This window comes from Saccoglossus kowalevskii, chromosome 2 (genome assembly GCF_978046115.1).
Source record: "Saccoglossus kowalevskii chromosome 2, keSacKowa6.1, whole genome shotgun sequence".
Taxonomy (NCBI): domain Eukaryota; kingdom Metazoa; phylum Hemichordata; class Enteropneusta; family Harrimaniidae; genus Saccoglossus; species Saccoglossus kowalevskii.
The window spans coordinates 42495561-42513279 of NC_140642.1; the positions used below are offsets into that span (position 1 = coordinate 42495561).

The window sequence follows — 17719 nt, forward strand, 5'->3', positions numbered from 1 at the left end:
ATGCATAAATAATTAGATATGTAGTAATTATTTTTTCAGTTAAAATGTAATTGTTGTGAAAGCTTTGTTCAGTTAAAGACTAGTAGCTTCGCGGTAAGTGGCTTTTGCTGTAAGTGGGTTTCGTATTGGGTGGGTCTCGCGGGAAGTAGGACTTTGTCGCAGTAACTGGTCTTTTCATCGTTGTTGAGAATTAAAGTTTTATGTTTTTTTAACAACTTGTGCTATTCTGGGAATACCATCCTTAGAAGCTATAAATTTGCCCTTATGATTTGTGATGTTGCTCTGGCAGGAGTTCCAAAATAAAACCCATGCTATGATAATGCCCATAGTTTCAAAAACCAAGAAACATTATCATTATGATCTTATTGCAAAGGACAGTTAAATATTGTTTATTAAAATTAATAATCCCCATAACCCAATATAGATATATTATAGTACGTAACAAAAATATAACTCAGTCTCATCAATGAAATAAAGAAATATATATATGTATATATATATATATATATATATATATTTACATTATTACTAATGCATTGCACTACAACTAATTAAATTGAAAGAAATTGCAATATAAAATATCACGGTCAGTATTATTTACGAAAATATTTGTTTATAATTTTATAAATTGGCTTGGCAATTTCCATTGCAATTAGATATAATGTGTACATATTTTAATAAATAAAATTAAAGATACACTAATTATTGGCGATCCGCTCTGCTAGGATTGCCAATATAATCACTTTTGTTGTTTTGTGTGTGTGATTTCCAGTTCTTTTTCACGTATTATTTCTTCTGTGATTTTTTTGGCTTGGCCGATTTTGCTCAAACTTGGCAGGTAGGTCACACCTTCACCCTAGTTATTAGGAAAAATCTGTTGCCATAGCAACAGCCCAAAAAACTGTTATTTTTTGGGATAGCTTTGTGCCAAATGTATCTCCTCCTACAAATTTGGAATAAAACACCTCAGACATAGTTCATTCTACTCAGCTTGAGTGTGGGCAAAGTTACTATTTGAATTTTTGATATCTTTTTTCATTACCGAGAAATTTGACCCCAAAGTTGGGGTAACTTTTCACCAGCAACGGCTTTTAACTCCTCTGTGACTTTTTTGGCTGGCTGATTTTGTTCATACTTCACAGGTAGGTCGTACTGTCACTAATTGGCTCAGATGCTTTTTATTTTGGCTACGTTGCGCACTGGTAAGAGATCACCGATGCCGACGTTGTTACACTGTATCAACATAATCCCAACGCAGCTTTGAACTTTGAATGAACTGTAAATGCTGCCTTCATTCTAGAAAATACTAAACGATTGGAAATAATAAATGTAACAGCAGAATACGTCCTAGTAATAAACTGAGTGACTTCTAAAGACTGAATGTTTTTGCGAACTTCATATACAGGGCCCATTTAGTTATAAACTGACATTAGCTCCACGTTCATGTCCTACCATGGAAACAGCCAAAAAAATCGGAGCGGATTGTCAACCAGCCTACCGGCTTGTATTGACTTTGTCCCGGACTGTTTACTCGTACTTGCTTACTTGTCAGTGTCTGACTGTGTTATATACAGCCTCAGACTAGTAATACAACAGACTCGCAACGTCTATTGTTTAAGGTTTTAATCGGCTTAATTGTACATGCTATGTGTGCCACGCTCTGTAGCATTGGCATAGACACCGTCGAAGTTTACTGAACACTGGATATTCCGCACACTTCACGCTTCTTCGGAAATTGCGTATTTCTTCGTAAACTGGATCCAGATATTTAAAAAAAAAAGTGGGAGATGCGTTCTGGACTTTTTGAACTTTGCAGCTGTGTAAGAATTTTAAGAATTGACCAAGAATCAGAGGAGTTACAAGTATCTGAATTATGTCTTAGTGTTTACCTCAAATAGTTTTTGAATATATAATGAGCAACTTTGAAACGATATTTCTCGCTGTTGCGGATTTTGTGAAAGGTTTCCAATATTTTTTCGGAGAGAGCATATCGCTGCGTTTTGAACAATCATACTTCTTTGTGTGTGCCGAAACATGGGATAGCTAGTGTCATGTACATGATATCTCTCAGCGTATCAGCGTGATCTGGTAACGGTAAAAACTGGAGGTGTGTTATTTTTGTCACGATCTACACATTGTTAAGTGACTGTTTCAATTTTTAGTCCCTTTTCGGACGTAGTCCGAAAACGGGGACTTATGTTTTGCCCTGTGTGCGTCTGTGCGTCCGTGATCACCTGTATTTCGAACCTGCATGGACTGATTAAGTTCAAACTACACTCATACATCACACCTTATATGGGACATATGCACATGCATTTTTTTCATGATCCGATTAACGATAGCCGAATTGCGGCCATTTTAGTTCTGGATCCGTATCTGAGACATGCCTGGATTGATCGAGTTAAAACTTCACACACACAAGGTACATCATGTCACAAATATGTATGTGCATTTGTTTCATGATCTCATTAACGATAGCCAAATGGCGGCCGCTTTAAGGCCGAAAATGCATTGAAATAGCACATTTTCACCATTCCTGACCCGGATCTCAGTTATGCATGGACGGATTTTGTTCAAATTTGGTACATACATTAAACATAATAGGACCTTGATGCACATCATTTTTTTGTAAGATCAAGTTCGAAATGGCCGACAGGCGGCCATTTTGTTTTAAAGAATTCAGTTCTGGATCCGTATCCGAGACATGTCCGGATTGATCAAGTTCGAACTTTACACACATATGGTACATCATGTCACAAATAGATATGTGCATTTGTTTCATGATTCCCTTAACAATAGCTGAATGATGGCCATTTTAAGGCCGAAAATGCATCAAAATCATGTATTTTCACAATTCCGGAACCGGATCTCAGTCATGCATGGATGGACTTTGTTCAGATTTAGTACAATGTGTTGTACATATGCAGGTGCATTTCAGATCAGACCACTGAAAGTGGTTTGAGATTTCGGTCATGACCTGCTTTGAATGTATATGTCACTCAAATATGAACGGAACGGGGACGTGTCATTGACAATGACTTGTCTATTGTGTGTCAGTATTGTTGCTATTTCGAGTTTCACTGATTTTGTTTGACTTCCGTCATAGTTTTGTTTAAAAATAGCTCAGTATATTTCTTTTTATTCTTAATTTCAGGAAATGAAAAGCATGAGATCGCTCAGGGGTTGCAAAGTTCTTCAGAGAAATTGTCATTATCTTCGTCAAAATGTTCTCCAAAAATAGCTTCCCACTCCTGTTTCTATGTCTCACGATGCATCGCGATAGTTGATTGTAATATGAATAGATGTCGCGTTATTTTGTGAGATCTAATGAAAATCTTGTTGCTCAGCAACGTTTACTCGGTACAATAAGAACTGATAACCTACACAAACGTGCCACGCATTACTTCAAAAGAAAACACCGCGTTGTGAGTCTGTTGTATTACTAGTCTGAGATACAGCCAAGAACATGTCAGTTGCCTGTGCCTTGAGAGCCGTTGAACTAAAACAATTTGTCAGCCTTCGCTGCCCACAGCATCGATATGATTTTATATTGCATAGAAAAGAACACTAAATGCTGCTATCCCGGTCAGCAATCAAATCATCAATCTTCATGATTTATGCAACTGGTATTTCCATCTATTTGCTCAATGGTCTGAACTTTAAAATTGTCAAGTTCGAGAGTGTGTTTTTACGTACTGTGACACGAACATTCAACAACGTGTTGAACAGGAAGTCCATCTTAGGCTAGTGGCATTGTTAAATTTTATAAAGTACAGGAAATGTTTCATTCAGGAATTGTTATGCATATCAAAATCCTTTATTGGAACAAAACATGTTATATATTCACCAAAAACAACGTTGCCAGGTTTCTAGGCGTACAATGAATTGGAAACAAAAGAAATCGTTCGATCCAAACCACAGGTGCTTGACTGACTTGCAGCCATGCCTGTGCTAGCTGTACCGGTAACTTGAACTCTTTTGGTCTTCCTTAAATTCCTGATTAGTTCAATAAGAGTTTTAGTCTTGCCAGTTCCAGCTTGACCCGTTAATAAAAAACTTTGTCCATGTATGGCCATGTCTAAACTGAACTGTTGTAGTTTATCCATTGTTTTTTTTTTACATTGTGATCGGCACTCAAAGCACTACTCCACAACACTGATGAAAAGTTATTTTCAAAATTGTTGAATGCTAATAGCAAACCGTTTAGTTCCGAATGACTAACTTCGAAATAGAACAAAATTCAAAATATGAAATTTGGAAAAAAATAGAATGAATATGTGTTGCACGTGTCAATCAGGCGTCAAAACACGAAAGCAGCTCAGTCAAAAACGGGTTCCTTCAATAATCCTGGACTTTCCCAAAAAAAACGTTACAGTGATGTTACAGGATGTTAGTTTACTGGAGTCTGCCTAGCATCTGATCACTTACTCAATTAAAACAGATGGTATCAATTACAACTTCCTGTCATTGCATATAATGACTTTGAATGTGTACACTTAAGCTTAATAGGTACTACCAAGGTCATATACATAAATAACTAACTGTATGCATGTCCAATATGGTGACCAAGGGCAAAAACATTGTTATGCAAATTAGCTTTAGTTGATATCTACATGAATTTGAACCAAAATGTTATCGGCAAGACTCAAAATACGACTGTGACAGCCACTGAAACGCAATTGAAAGCAAATGAACACGTCAAGCAAAAAAAACTTTTTTGAGTCTTGCCGTAAAATGGAGGCACATAACCATTTTGACTCTTGAGGGGAATGGAAATCAGTTGATTTGAGGGTGTCACAATAAGAGAGTAAATCGTTTTTATGCTACGAAAAAATGCAGACCTTGAACATACTTTTTGGACTTTAGTACAACTTCATTTTTATTATCTAACGTTTTTAGGTTCAGCAAATAATAAAGTAAAGGCATTTTTGATCGCGAAACTCACCCTTTTTACGCAAACTGGGAAGTTCACATAAGATAATTATACTATAAGGTGGCATATATAGTAGTTAACTGAGCAGTATTTGCTAATATCCAGACTATTGAGTTAGCTTTGCACAATTATATAAGTGTCATTTCAATATTATCACTATTAGTCCCCGTTCGGACGAAGTCCGAAAACGGGGACTTATAATTCGGTCTCCGTCCGTGCGTTCGTCCAGAGTCATATCTCAGAATCCTTTGGACCGATTCCGTTCATTCTTTGCATGTGCCTAATACTTTATGTGGGACATATGCACATGCAGTGGTTTAGCCATTCGATTCAAAATGGCCGACTGGCGGCCATCTTGTTTTTTGAAAATCTTGTATTTTGGACATGCTTTGTCAGTGTTCATTCAAACTTGGTACATAGATTATACATGTTAGGATACATGTCCATGACGATTTATTTCACAATTGGATCAAAGATGGTCGACTGGCAGCCATCTTGTTTTTTGAAAATGTTGTATTTTGGACATGCTTTGTCAGTTGTCATTCAAACTTGGCACATACATGTACTTTATACATGTTATGATGCATGTCCATGACAATTTGTTTAAAATCTGGTCAAGGATGGCCGATTGACAGCCATCTGACTTTTTGGCCTTACTACTATATTTCCACAATTTATGTACCATTTTCATTCGTATTTGGCACATACATCATACACATCAGTGTGTTTCATAATCAGATCAAAGATGGCTGAATAACGGCTGTTTTTATTTTTGACCATATTACTACTACACGGAACACTTGTTTTGATGTAAATAAACAATCTGTTGTATACGCAACTTGGAACTCAAGTTTCAAGGACACGCTCGTTTAGAATGCCTCAACCTAAGAAAAGAGTTTTAGACTAAAACGCGAACAAAGTCGTAAATATATGCAGGAAAAAAGAGCATGCGAGTCACAGTCTCAACAGTACAGTAAACAACAAAACCTTGAAGTTTTATTTACTTATTGACTCTTACACAATCCCCGGAGGGAAAGAAAATGGTCACAAAGTACAAGGAGAAAAATATATATAAAAAACAAAACAAAAACACAATATACTAAATAACAAATACAATCACTAAATTACTAAATAATACAAAATCTCTAAAATACTAACTAATATAAAATGACTAAATTGACAGCAGGCATTGAGATGTCAAGTAACCCTGCTTCCTGACTTCGAAGCTTTTACTTATGAACTGTGCTACTGGTATAATAACGTTTTCATTCTGTAATAATTCCATGAATTTTTTCTCTGCAGGTTTATTTTCAAATGCTGGGATCATATCCTTAGCTTTATTGAACAGTTTGGTACGCAACTCATTATATTTGTTGCATTTCAGCAGAAAATGCATTTCATCCTCAATTAGACCTTTGTTACACATGTCACAAACCCTGTTGTTTAATGGGATTTTTTTATGACGACCCATTCAATTTTAAGACCATGGTCACTAAGACGAAATTTGGTAAGCACACTACGCAGTTCAAAGTTTTTTAGCTTGACTAAATATGGCTCAAGTTTTAAATCTGATTTGATTAGCCGATATGTTCTTAGTTTGTTTTTCTCATTTGCTTTGGTGCGGTTATCATTATAGACCTCACCTTTCCATTTTGTTAGAAATAAATACTTGATGTCCAAATCAATTTGTTTCATTTGTGCCGAGGTTAATTTATCACAGTTGTTAACTGAATGATATTGTTGGATATTGTTTAATAATGATGTCACTTCTAGATACCATTTACTTTTAATGTAAGTAGTGAAGTATTTCCTCAGTCAGGTAATCATGTAGAATTAGATGTTGTTACCCGTGAAGTTGATAATCTTATGGATTAATTAATGAACAAACTTAACAGACTTAAATCAAAGTGAAATATCTTCAAATGTAATGCAATTATTAAATCAGTTTCACCTGTATCAAAAGAATATTTTGAGTACTGATTGGATAGTTGTTATAAATGAACTCCCTGGTGCTGGTTTACAAAACCTTGGACTTGCATTATCAAAATGTTATATACAAGTATTAATACATACTCCAGCATTTGCAAGCTACATTCTTAACAAATCAAAAACCCATCAATGCAGAAAATATAAAACACCATCTTGTTTGTTATGTGAATGGGAATCATTTATAATTCACATGTATTTGGGTAACAACAGTTTTAATAGTGCAGCATGGTTAGAGTAATACATTAAAAGTAGAGAATTATTTAATCCTCTTGTAGAAAATGATGCCCATGAGTTTCTTGTGATTATATTTGATATATTAGAACAATATGACGTAAACAGTAATAATATGCCAGTACATACTTTACAAAGTATATTTATGGTTATCTATAATAACACATATAAATCAAAGCACTGTGCACATCAGAATGTTAGACTTGAACCATTTACTGTTTTACAACTGCCTATCACATATTCTAGTAATAATGAACCAGTTTCTATTTCAAATTGCCTTAATGATTATTTTAATGAAGAAACAATACATGAATATTCGTGTAGTCATTGCAATGAAGTTCATGACATTGTAAAAAATGTGACCAATCAAGTATTACCACCATACTATGTTATACAGTTGAAACGTTTTTCAAATTTGTTGAAAAATATGGAACAATTAGAGAAAGAGAAGAATGCAGTGAGATTAAAGAGGAAAAATATGGAACAATTAGAGAAAGAGAAGAATGCAATGAGAAGAAAGAGGAAAAATATGGAACAATTAGAGAAGGAGAAAAATGCAATGAGAAGAAAGAGGAATAATATGGAACAATTAGAGAAAGAGAAGAATGCAATGAGAAGAAAGAGGAATAATATGGAACAATTAGAGAAAGAGAAGAATGCAATGAGAAGAAAGAGGAATAATATGGAACAATTAGAGAAAGAGAAGAATGCAATGAGAAGAAAGAGGAATAATATGGAACAATTAGAGAAGGAAAAGAATGCAATGAGATTAAAGAGGTATAATATGGAACAATTAGAGAAGGAGAAAAATGCAATGAGAAGAAAGAGGAATAATATGGAACAATTAGAGAAGGAAAAAAATGCAATGAGATTTAAGAGGAATAATATGGAACAATTAGAGAAGGAAAAAAATGCAATGAGATTTAAGAGGAATAATATGGAACAATTAGAGAAGGAGAAAAATGCAATGAGATTAAAGATGAATAATATGGAACAATTAGAGAAGGAGAAAAATGCAATGAGAAGAAAGAGGAATAATATGGAACAATTAGAGAAGGAGAAAAATGCAATGAGATTTAAGAGGAATAATATGGAACAATTAGAGAAGGAAAAAAATGCAATGAGATTTAAGAGGAATAATATGGAACAATTAGAGAAGGAGAAAAATGCAATGAGATTTAAGAGGAATAATATGGAACAATTAGAGAAAGAGAAGAATGCAATGAGATTTAAGAGGAATAATATACAACAACTTGAGAAAGAGCGTAATGCAGAGATTAAGTAGAAAAAATGTAGAACAATTGGAAAAGGAGAGAAATGCAAAGAGATTAAAAAGAAAAGATGTACAACAACTTGAGGAAAAGTGTAATGCTGAGAGATTGAAATGTAAAAATGCAGTTTTAAACGATCAATTTAGTGAACTCATTAATGAATTTCAGTGAGATATATGTGAAGGACCAGAATATGTATGTAATTGCTGTTATCAAACATGGTATAGACATTCTGTTATTGAATGTACCGGTAATCATGATAAATATAAACTTTAAAATTTTAGTAAGTGATAAACAATGGATATGTAATATTTGTTCTAATTCCCTGAAAAAGGGAGCTATCCCATCATGTTCATATGCTTATAAAATGAAAATCCTAAATTGAGTTTATACCCACTTGAAGAAAGATTGATTTCTCCAAGAATTCCATTCATGCGTGTGGTGGTCAATTAAGTATCCATGGTAATATTGTCATTGTAGTTGCTAATGTAAACAGCACAATTGTGAATTTACCACGAAAATTAAGTGAATCAGAAACAGTACCCATTAAACTGAACAGGAGACTATCTTACAGCGGTCATGTTCAGTTTGAAAATATTCGTCCTTATGAAGTGTTAGAGGCTCTGCAGTATTTAGTGAGCAAGACTGAACTGAACAAATCACAGGGTATAACTGTCTCTGATACATGGTTACATGACACTCTTAATAAAAGTGGTGATTGGGGCACTATTGTGAATGATGTCACTAATAATGAGAATACTGTGGAATCAAACAATGATAAATCAGTACCAGGAATCCCTGCAGAGATTTTCACTGGATGAAGACAATTCAAAAGGTTTCTCTTTCAAGGCCATTCCCTTCATAATAACCAACCACTATTCTAGAGAAACTACAAAAATCTATGGAAGCAGAACATCACAAAATCAACACTCCTCTCCCAAATGTATAGCTTAGAGTGATATTTGGTAGTAAGAAATGAAAAGTATGTTAGAAAATTTCACTCTTTCAAGAATTTAGCCAATTCTTGGTCTCAACATAACCAGTTCCATCAACTATTCCCTTGCGGGCAAGGATTCAATAGTTTTGCTATGTTTATTGTTATTATGTGTTCGTTTCTGCTGTTCCAAAAATTTAATTATATGTGACATTAATATTTGAGTCACTAAACAATATTTCAGTAAAATATGTTATTAAATAGCAATTTAAATTGTAAAAAGTATCATATATTCTGTTTATAAACACTTAGTATAAATCTGCTAGTGAGTCGTCACATGACACAGTTCTGTGCTGAGACAGCGCATCCTGCGACGACACAACGCACATGTGTACATTCATTTGTTTTACCATCAGATTCATTATGGCTGCGTGATGGTTTTTTTGTGCTAAAAAGTCAAGCATTTCCTCCTTTCAGAAGCAAAACTTGTGTATAAATGGATTTTGTTCAAATTTGGTACATATATTGGACTTCATAGGAGTTGATGCACATCATTTTGTTTTTCATATCAGATTCAAAATGGCCAACTTGTGCACATTTTGTTTTAATTATGCTGTTCTGACATGCCTTGACCAACCATATTCAAACTTTATTTATTGCTATACATCATGTCGTTTAATGATAAAATGACCAAATGTTAAAGATTCATCTAAATCAAGTATTTCTGCCATAATTGCATCTGGATGTCTTGTGTATGAATGAATTTCTTTGAAACTTTGTACATACATTAGACATCGTGGGACCTTAATGTATGTCATTTTGTTTTTCATATCGTATTCGAAGTAGTCAGCTCGAACCTGAAATGGGGACTTATAGAATGACTCCTGTGCACCCATGTATAATTTGACCATATCTCAAACATGCTTGGACTGACCAAGTTCAAACTTCACACATTATCATTTTTTGGACCCTGTTCAAAATGGCTGACAGGCAATCATTTTGTTTTACTGAATGCAGTTCTGGGTCAATATTAACATCAAGTTCAAACATCACACATACATCAGACATTATTATAGGACAACTGCACATGCATTTTTGTCGCCATCAAATTCAAAATGGCTGACTAGCAGTAATCTTATTATTAGAACAAAACAATTGTGGAAAAAATATAATTTGCCAGGGCTTATAAATAAAAAAACATCAAGTAAGTATTAAAGCATATATTAAAAAACTTTGGGGTTAGGTAAAAAACAATTTTTAATAACAACAATCCAATGATTCACCCCTAACAGGATATTAGACAAATTTGTATGTCTTCATATAATCTATTCATTTCACTGTGATTTTACGATACTAGATAATGCTCATTGAGGCTTATTTAGCGGTACATCAAATTTCCAGGCTCATTTCAATTGAATTTCTGGAATAAACTGTATTTCTAGGGTTTAGCATCTTTGTGTATGCTGAGTATGTCTGTTGTAACAGAAAACCAACCCAATGTTTTTTAGAATTGTTTTCTAAAGCAATCTTAATCTCAAAAGTACATTAAATTGACTTTTTTGTATGTCAACATTCCTACTGGTTGGGAAACTGCTCTGGAGTAGACATTACAAATTAATTGGATTACAAATTAAGATGATATTTGCAATGCTTCAAACAAAATGAAAGCAGTTTGCAATAGTTGAATTACATGTTTCTTATTGTTAATTTCTGATGTGGGATTTCGTTTGACTCGCATTCAGGCTGATTGTGACCAATTTGGGGAGCACCTAGTCATGATAATAGGTGTAAAAACTTTTCTTTCTATCTCCATTGTAATAGATGAACCCAGTGTTGTATTTATATTTTCAGTTGTTGAACAACTGTCCTTTCTATCTAAAATTGCATACATTGTCATGTATCTAGGCTGACTACATCATAAGCATTGCAGTTCACTAATCTATCAGGGTATATATCCATATCCAACTACCGGTAAAACTAGTTGTTGATTTTTTGGATAATCTGATAATTTTCTTTATCTGCATATCTGTATCTGTATTGTCAATGTGGATTAAACAAAATAAATGTAGGAATGGGTCACATGACCCAAACTGACATAATGATTCTTATTGTATTTGTTCATTTGTAGATGAACGAAAATGGAGGAATTTAATAGTTTGGTTGGAAGACCAGAAAATTAGACTGTATACTATAGAAGATCGAGGTCCTCTACGCAATACATGTGGTGGTGATTGGCCAACTGTTTTTCAAAAAGTAAGCTTGTTTGTTAGAAATGTGGAGGTTGTTCAAAAACTTGCCCTTGTTGTTTCATCTCTATCTGCTTGTCCGTGTGTGCATGCATTTATCTGTTTGTCTGTGATTGGGCTGCAGGTTTTTTTTCTAGAAAAAAACTCCAAGAGGGAGCACTGCAATTCAACGGCGCCATCAAGTGGGGGAGATAAGGTTCTCCCTACCAGGGTGTGTAGTTAAAATGGAACATTCTACAGCTTCCTTGGGGCCAAAATTACTATCAGACAAGTCACAGTTGAAGACTGTGGCCATCAGAATTGTATGGTTGCCAGGGTATCTGCTCCCCAGGGTAAGGGTGGGTGTGTGTGTGTGTGTGCCAGCCATGAATAAGGGCACTGCACTCCTGTTCGCTTGTTTAAAAACATCCCTGGGCTTATTACATTCTATCTCCTCACATGTATCACATATCATACATTTGCTCATGCATTTATCACATGATCCAATTTAACATTTTAATGGCAAAAACAATTGCCAAACTTGGTATGTCTATTAAACAAATCAGATTTCAAACTGGTCCAATAGTGGCCATTTTGTTTCAATGAATGTGGTTTCATAGCTATGTAACTGACATGCATAGACTGATGTCATTCAAACTTCCCACATACATTTCACATCCCATCATACATGCATAAACTGATGTCATTCAAACTTCCCACATACATTTCACATCCCATCATATATCCATAGACTGATGTACGTCATTCAAACTTCACACATACATTTCACATCCCATCATACATGCATAGACTGATGTCATTCAAACTTCACACATACATCACACATACATCACACATCCCATCATACATGCATAGACTGATGTACGTCATTCAAACTTCACACATACATTTCACATCCCATCATACATGCATAGACTGATGTACGTCATTCAAACTTCACACATACATTTCACATCCCATCATACATGCATAGACTGATGTACGTCATTCAAACTTCACACATACATTTCACATACAATCATACATGCATAGACTAACGTCAAACTTCCCACATACATTTTACATCCCATCATACATGCATAGACTGATGTCATTCAAACTTCACACATACACACACTAACGTGTGCTGACGTGTGCTGACGTGTGTTTGGGTGCTGAGCAACCCCTTGTGTTTTTGTCGAGCAGTTTAATCGTATCATCGCATTATGAAGTGTAACGACTGTGGAAATGATGATCCAAGGTTAGTTAACTTGAGCAAAGCTGATTATCCACTATGTGTATCTTGTAATCAGTGTAGATTCGGTGCCCCTTCGGAAAGTACCGCACCGATGGCGTCCGCCATTGTTACCAATAGCATCGGTACTACCACTGAAAATGGCCACACAGACGATACACCACCAGTACCCCCAGTTATAATTAATGCTCTATTAAAGGATCTGGAAGCTTTTAGAAACATATTTGTGCAACAGAACAAATATATACTAGATTTGGAAAGCAGAATACGTAGTCTTGAATCCAAGATTAGTTCTAACGATGGCTGTATGGAAAATGTACCACCTGGTATTTCGGAAGAGCACTGTGAAGTCACTCATTCTCCACCACAAGCTCCACCATATGAATCTGAATCTGAATCAGATCGGCTTAATTCAATTATTATTGGAGATTCACGTCTCTGAGATATTGATTCAAGTAGATTATACAAAACCGAAGTGATTGCAATGTAAGGGGCGCTTTTCCCGGATGTTTCAAGGTGTATTGACAATATGTCAGAATTGATTGCAAAGAGCGACTCAGTTATCATTCATTGTGGAACCAATGATGTTCAGAATTTTATTTTTGAACATGACATCGTTAACGAATGCACATCATCTGTTAACAAAGTTAAAGCTATTAATCCAGCAACCAAGATTTTTATTTCAAGTGTGTGTCCAAGAGACTACTATTTGCGTGCAGCTGTGAATTCATCAAATCGATCACTTCGACTCGTGGTGGAAAACAATGGTGCTTCTTTCATTGACAATGACACAATATTACGTAACAATGCTGGTACCATTAACACTAACTTATACAGTGACAAGGTTCATTTGAATGCCCGGGGTACAGGCAGGTTGGTGGGAAATTTTAATACCATGTGTCCTATCACTCGATCCATCCAGTTTTCAAACCGACGTAATAGTGCTCATCGTAGAAGTATCCATGGGGATAATTTGAATCCTCATATCCACTCTAATAGCAGACGACGTGTGACGTGCTACAGCTGTGGTAGTGTTGGTCATACTTTCCACGTGTGTAATTTAAATAGGCAGCAGCACAACAGTAGCGATGTAAAGTGTTACAATTGCGGCGAGGCAGGCCATACAGTTCGCGTATGTCGTCAAGTAACAGGTATTCGATGCTGGAGTTGTGGGAAAACGGGTCACAAGCAGAAACACTGTAACTTTTAGATATCCGGCCAGGATGAGACGGCCGTTTCTAGCCACTCCAGTTGTAGTGTTTCGGACAATTGCAATCTCGTGAATAATTTAAACCTCCAGAATGGTCTGAGGCTTGGGTTTATTAATATTAACCATTTATCTAACAAAATTGATGAGCTTAATTTGATACTTACTGCTGATTGTAAAAAACAAGTCGACTTATTTTTTGTATGTGAAACCTTTCTCAATTCGTCTTACCATGACAATGAGTTTCATATTAATGGTTTCAATTTAATTAGGCGGGACCGTCCAAACGGGAGAGGGTATGGTCTTGTGGCTTTCATCAACTCCGACTTCGTTTTCAGTCGTAGACTTGACCTTGAGAACAATTTTATTGAAATTATGTGGATTGAATTGACTCCACCCACTTGTAGGTCTATTTTACTTGGTTGCGTTTATAGACCTCCAAGTACTGTTCATAACATAGATGTGCTGTTAGCTCATAACATTGAAAAAGCTTATCTAGAAGGCAAAGAAATGTATATTTTTGGTGACTTTAATTATGATGTTCTATCTAATTGTACTCACTACTTGTTTAATTGCTTAGCTGATTTAGGCTTTTCTCAAATTATTAATGGTGTTACGAGGCCTGCGTCCGGTAAATGTCTGGACCATGTTTATGTAAATCATAATGAAAACGTTAATTTGGCTCTCATTTACAACTTGGGTATTTCGGACCATAACCCTATATTCGTGGTTCGCAAACTCCGTTCCTTCCCTCAATCAAACAATCATGTTTCTATTCGTTATAGAAATTTCAAAGTGTTCGTTGAGTCTCTATTTTTGGCTGACTTTCGGAACACGCCTCTAATTTCCGTTCACAACATTACTGATACTAATTTAGCTTTTGAGACATGGCATTCTATTTTTAATAATATTTGTGATTTGCATGCCCCATTTGTTTGTAGACGTGTGAAAAAATTAAAACAGCCAGGATGGCTGAATACGGACATTCTACTTAAAATTAGAGAAAGAGACAAACTTCGGAGGCGTGCACGTACTTTATGTGATGTTACTGTCCTAAACCAATATAGAGCCAAATGTAATCTAGTAGTTAATTTAATCAAGGTCGCTAAGAAAAACCTTTATATTCAACTTATCAAAATCAATAGCTCCAACAGTGCCGCCTTGTGGAAAACCCTTAACGATTTGATCAGTGGTGGTAAATCTAACTCTCTCAACGTTAATATTTCAGTTGGCAATAACTTCGAAAAAATTGTTAATAATTTCAATACACATTTCGCTTCTGTTGCCGACAAGTTACGACCCAATGTTTCAGTGGGTGATTCATATTATACGAATTTACGGAAATTTATTGAACCCAAATTGACCAATACTCGTCAATTTGTTATTCCGCCGGTCACATGCCAGTTCGTGAAGAACCAACTGTTTTCACTATCTAGTTCTAAGTCAGCTGGCCTTGACAATACATCATCTAAACTTTTGCGTATTTCTGCTCCATTCATTTGTGAAAGTATTGTTTATTTATTCAACCTTAGCATTTCATCAGGTATTTTTCCAGACATGTTTAAGCATGCCAAAGTTATTCCATTACACAAGGGCGGATCCCAGGACTTGTGTAATTTTCGTCCAATTTCGCTTCTCCCAATAATCTCAAAAATCTTTGAAAAACACGTGCATGATCACTTATACCATTATTTGAACAGTAATGATTTAATTTCTAAATCGCAGTCAGGTTTTCGGAAATCACATTCTTGCCATACAGCTATGATTAAGCTATGCGATGCATTACTTAGCAATATGGATGATGGCTTATTGTGTGGTTTGCTTTTCCTTGATTTAAGCAAGGTGTTTGATATGGTAGATAAACATGTATTATTAAATAAGCTCTCAATTTATGGCATTTCTCCAATCTCCCTTGTTTGGTTTAATTCTTATTTAACTGACAGAAAGCAAGCTGTGTATTTGATGGGTAAACAGTCGGATGCTGTCAATATTCGACATGGCGTACCACAGGGTTCGATTTTAGGACCATTATTATTTCTTCTATTTATTAATGACCTACCATTATTTCTTGAAAACAGTTCCATTGATATGTATGCGGACGATCAAACTCTGTTATCGTCTGGACCAAGTATCAATGTAGTCACAAAGTGCATTAATGATGATGTTCGGCCAATTTTGCGTTGGGTTAATTGCAATTACATGTCAATCAACACATCAAAATCTATGCTTGTTGGATCCCGTCAAAGGCTAAATAATAATGGCGAAGATTTTCTGGTTAACTTCAATGGTGAAATAATTAAAACAGTCAGTTTCGAAAAGTCGCTCGGGGTGGTTTTAGATAAAACTCTATCATGGGATTATCATGTTGATATGCTTTGTAAAAAGCTTAGCCAAAGAATTGGTGTTCTTATGAGAGTTCGCAGCTTCTTACCTATTTCCGTCAGAAGAACATTGTATTTTTCATTTATTCAGTCGTTATTGGACTATTGCTGTATAGTATGGGGAAATACAAGTCAATCAAATTTATGTCGGGTGTATAAGCTTCAGAAAAGGGCAGTTCGTGTGATTTCCTCTGACAACTTTAGCCAATCGTCGTTTGAACTGTTCAAAAAACATAGTATCTTGCCTATCGATTACAGAATTTCATATTTTCTAGGTATCGTAATGTATATGGCAACCAATGGCTTGGCGCCTTTATATATAAGTGAAATGTTCAGTCCTATCTCACAAACCCACAAGTATAGTACACGTTCCTCTCTTAAAAATAATTTACGCATTACTAAATGGAAAACATCCATGGGTCAGAGGACGTTTCAGTATAGAGGGGTAACCCTATGGAATAACTTGCCATTCCATATCAGAAATTCGGCCTCTTTAGGCATTTTTAAGAAAACCTACAAAATTTACCTGAGTGAAAAATTGAATGTGGTTTCATAGCTATGTAACTGACATGCATAGACTGATGTCATTCAAACTTCCCACATACATTTCACATCCCATCATACATGCATAGACTGATGTCATTCAAACTTCCCACATACATTTCACATCCCATCATACATGCATAGACTGATGTCATTCAAACTTCCCACATACATTTCACATCCCATCATACATGCATAGACTGATGTACATCATTCAAACTTCACACATACATTTCACATCCCATCATACATGCATAGACTGATGTACATCATTCAAACTTCACACATACATTTCACATCCCATCATACATGCATAGACTGATGTCATTCAAACTTCCCACATACATTTCACATCCCATCATACATGCATAGACTGATGTCATTCAAACTTCCCACATACATTTCACATCCCATCATACATGCATAGACTGATGTACATCATTCAAACTTCACACATACATTTCACATCCCATCATACATGCATAGACTGATGTCATTCAAACTTCCCACATACATTTCACATCCCATCATACATGCATAGACTGATGTCATTCAAACTTCACACATACATTTCACATCCCATCATACATGCATAGACTGTTGTCATTCAAACTTCACACATACATTTCACATCCCATCTTACATGCAGACTGATGTCATTCAAACTTCACACATACATTTCACATCCCATGATACATGCATAGACTGATGTCATTCAAACTTCACACATACATTTCACATCCCATCATA

General features: G+C 35.4%; 2 protein-coding genes across 2 annotated transcripts in view; both read left to right on the plus strand.

The window, feature by feature from the left end:
* The window catches only part of LOC100366725 (tRNA-splicing ligase complex subunit RTRAF-like), a 38185-nt gene that overhangs the window by 9500 nt on the left and 10966 nt on the right, over window positions 1-17719 (plus strand). The window contains exon 2 of the mRNA XM_085495763.1: window positions 11487-11611. Within this exon, the coding sequence (XP_085351889.1) occupies window positions 11487-11611 (125 nt within the window). The remainder of the gene's footprint in view (window positions 1-11486; window positions 11612-17719) is intronic.
* On the plus strand, window positions 6883-8477 carry LOC146749022 (uncharacterized). Its single transcript, XM_085495751.1, has one exon. It carries the CDS (start codon window positions 7269-7271, stop codon window positions 8436-8438), a length of 1170 nt encoding a protein of 389 aa, XP_085351877.1. The 5' UTR covers window positions 6883-7268; the 3' UTR covers window positions 8439-8477.

Bases quoted from the DNA above. Each gene is read 5' to 3' on its own strand.
- LOC146749022 (XM_085495751.1), top strand. From the start codon at position 7,269: ATGCCAGTACATACTTTACAAAGTATATTTATGGTTATCTATAATAAC.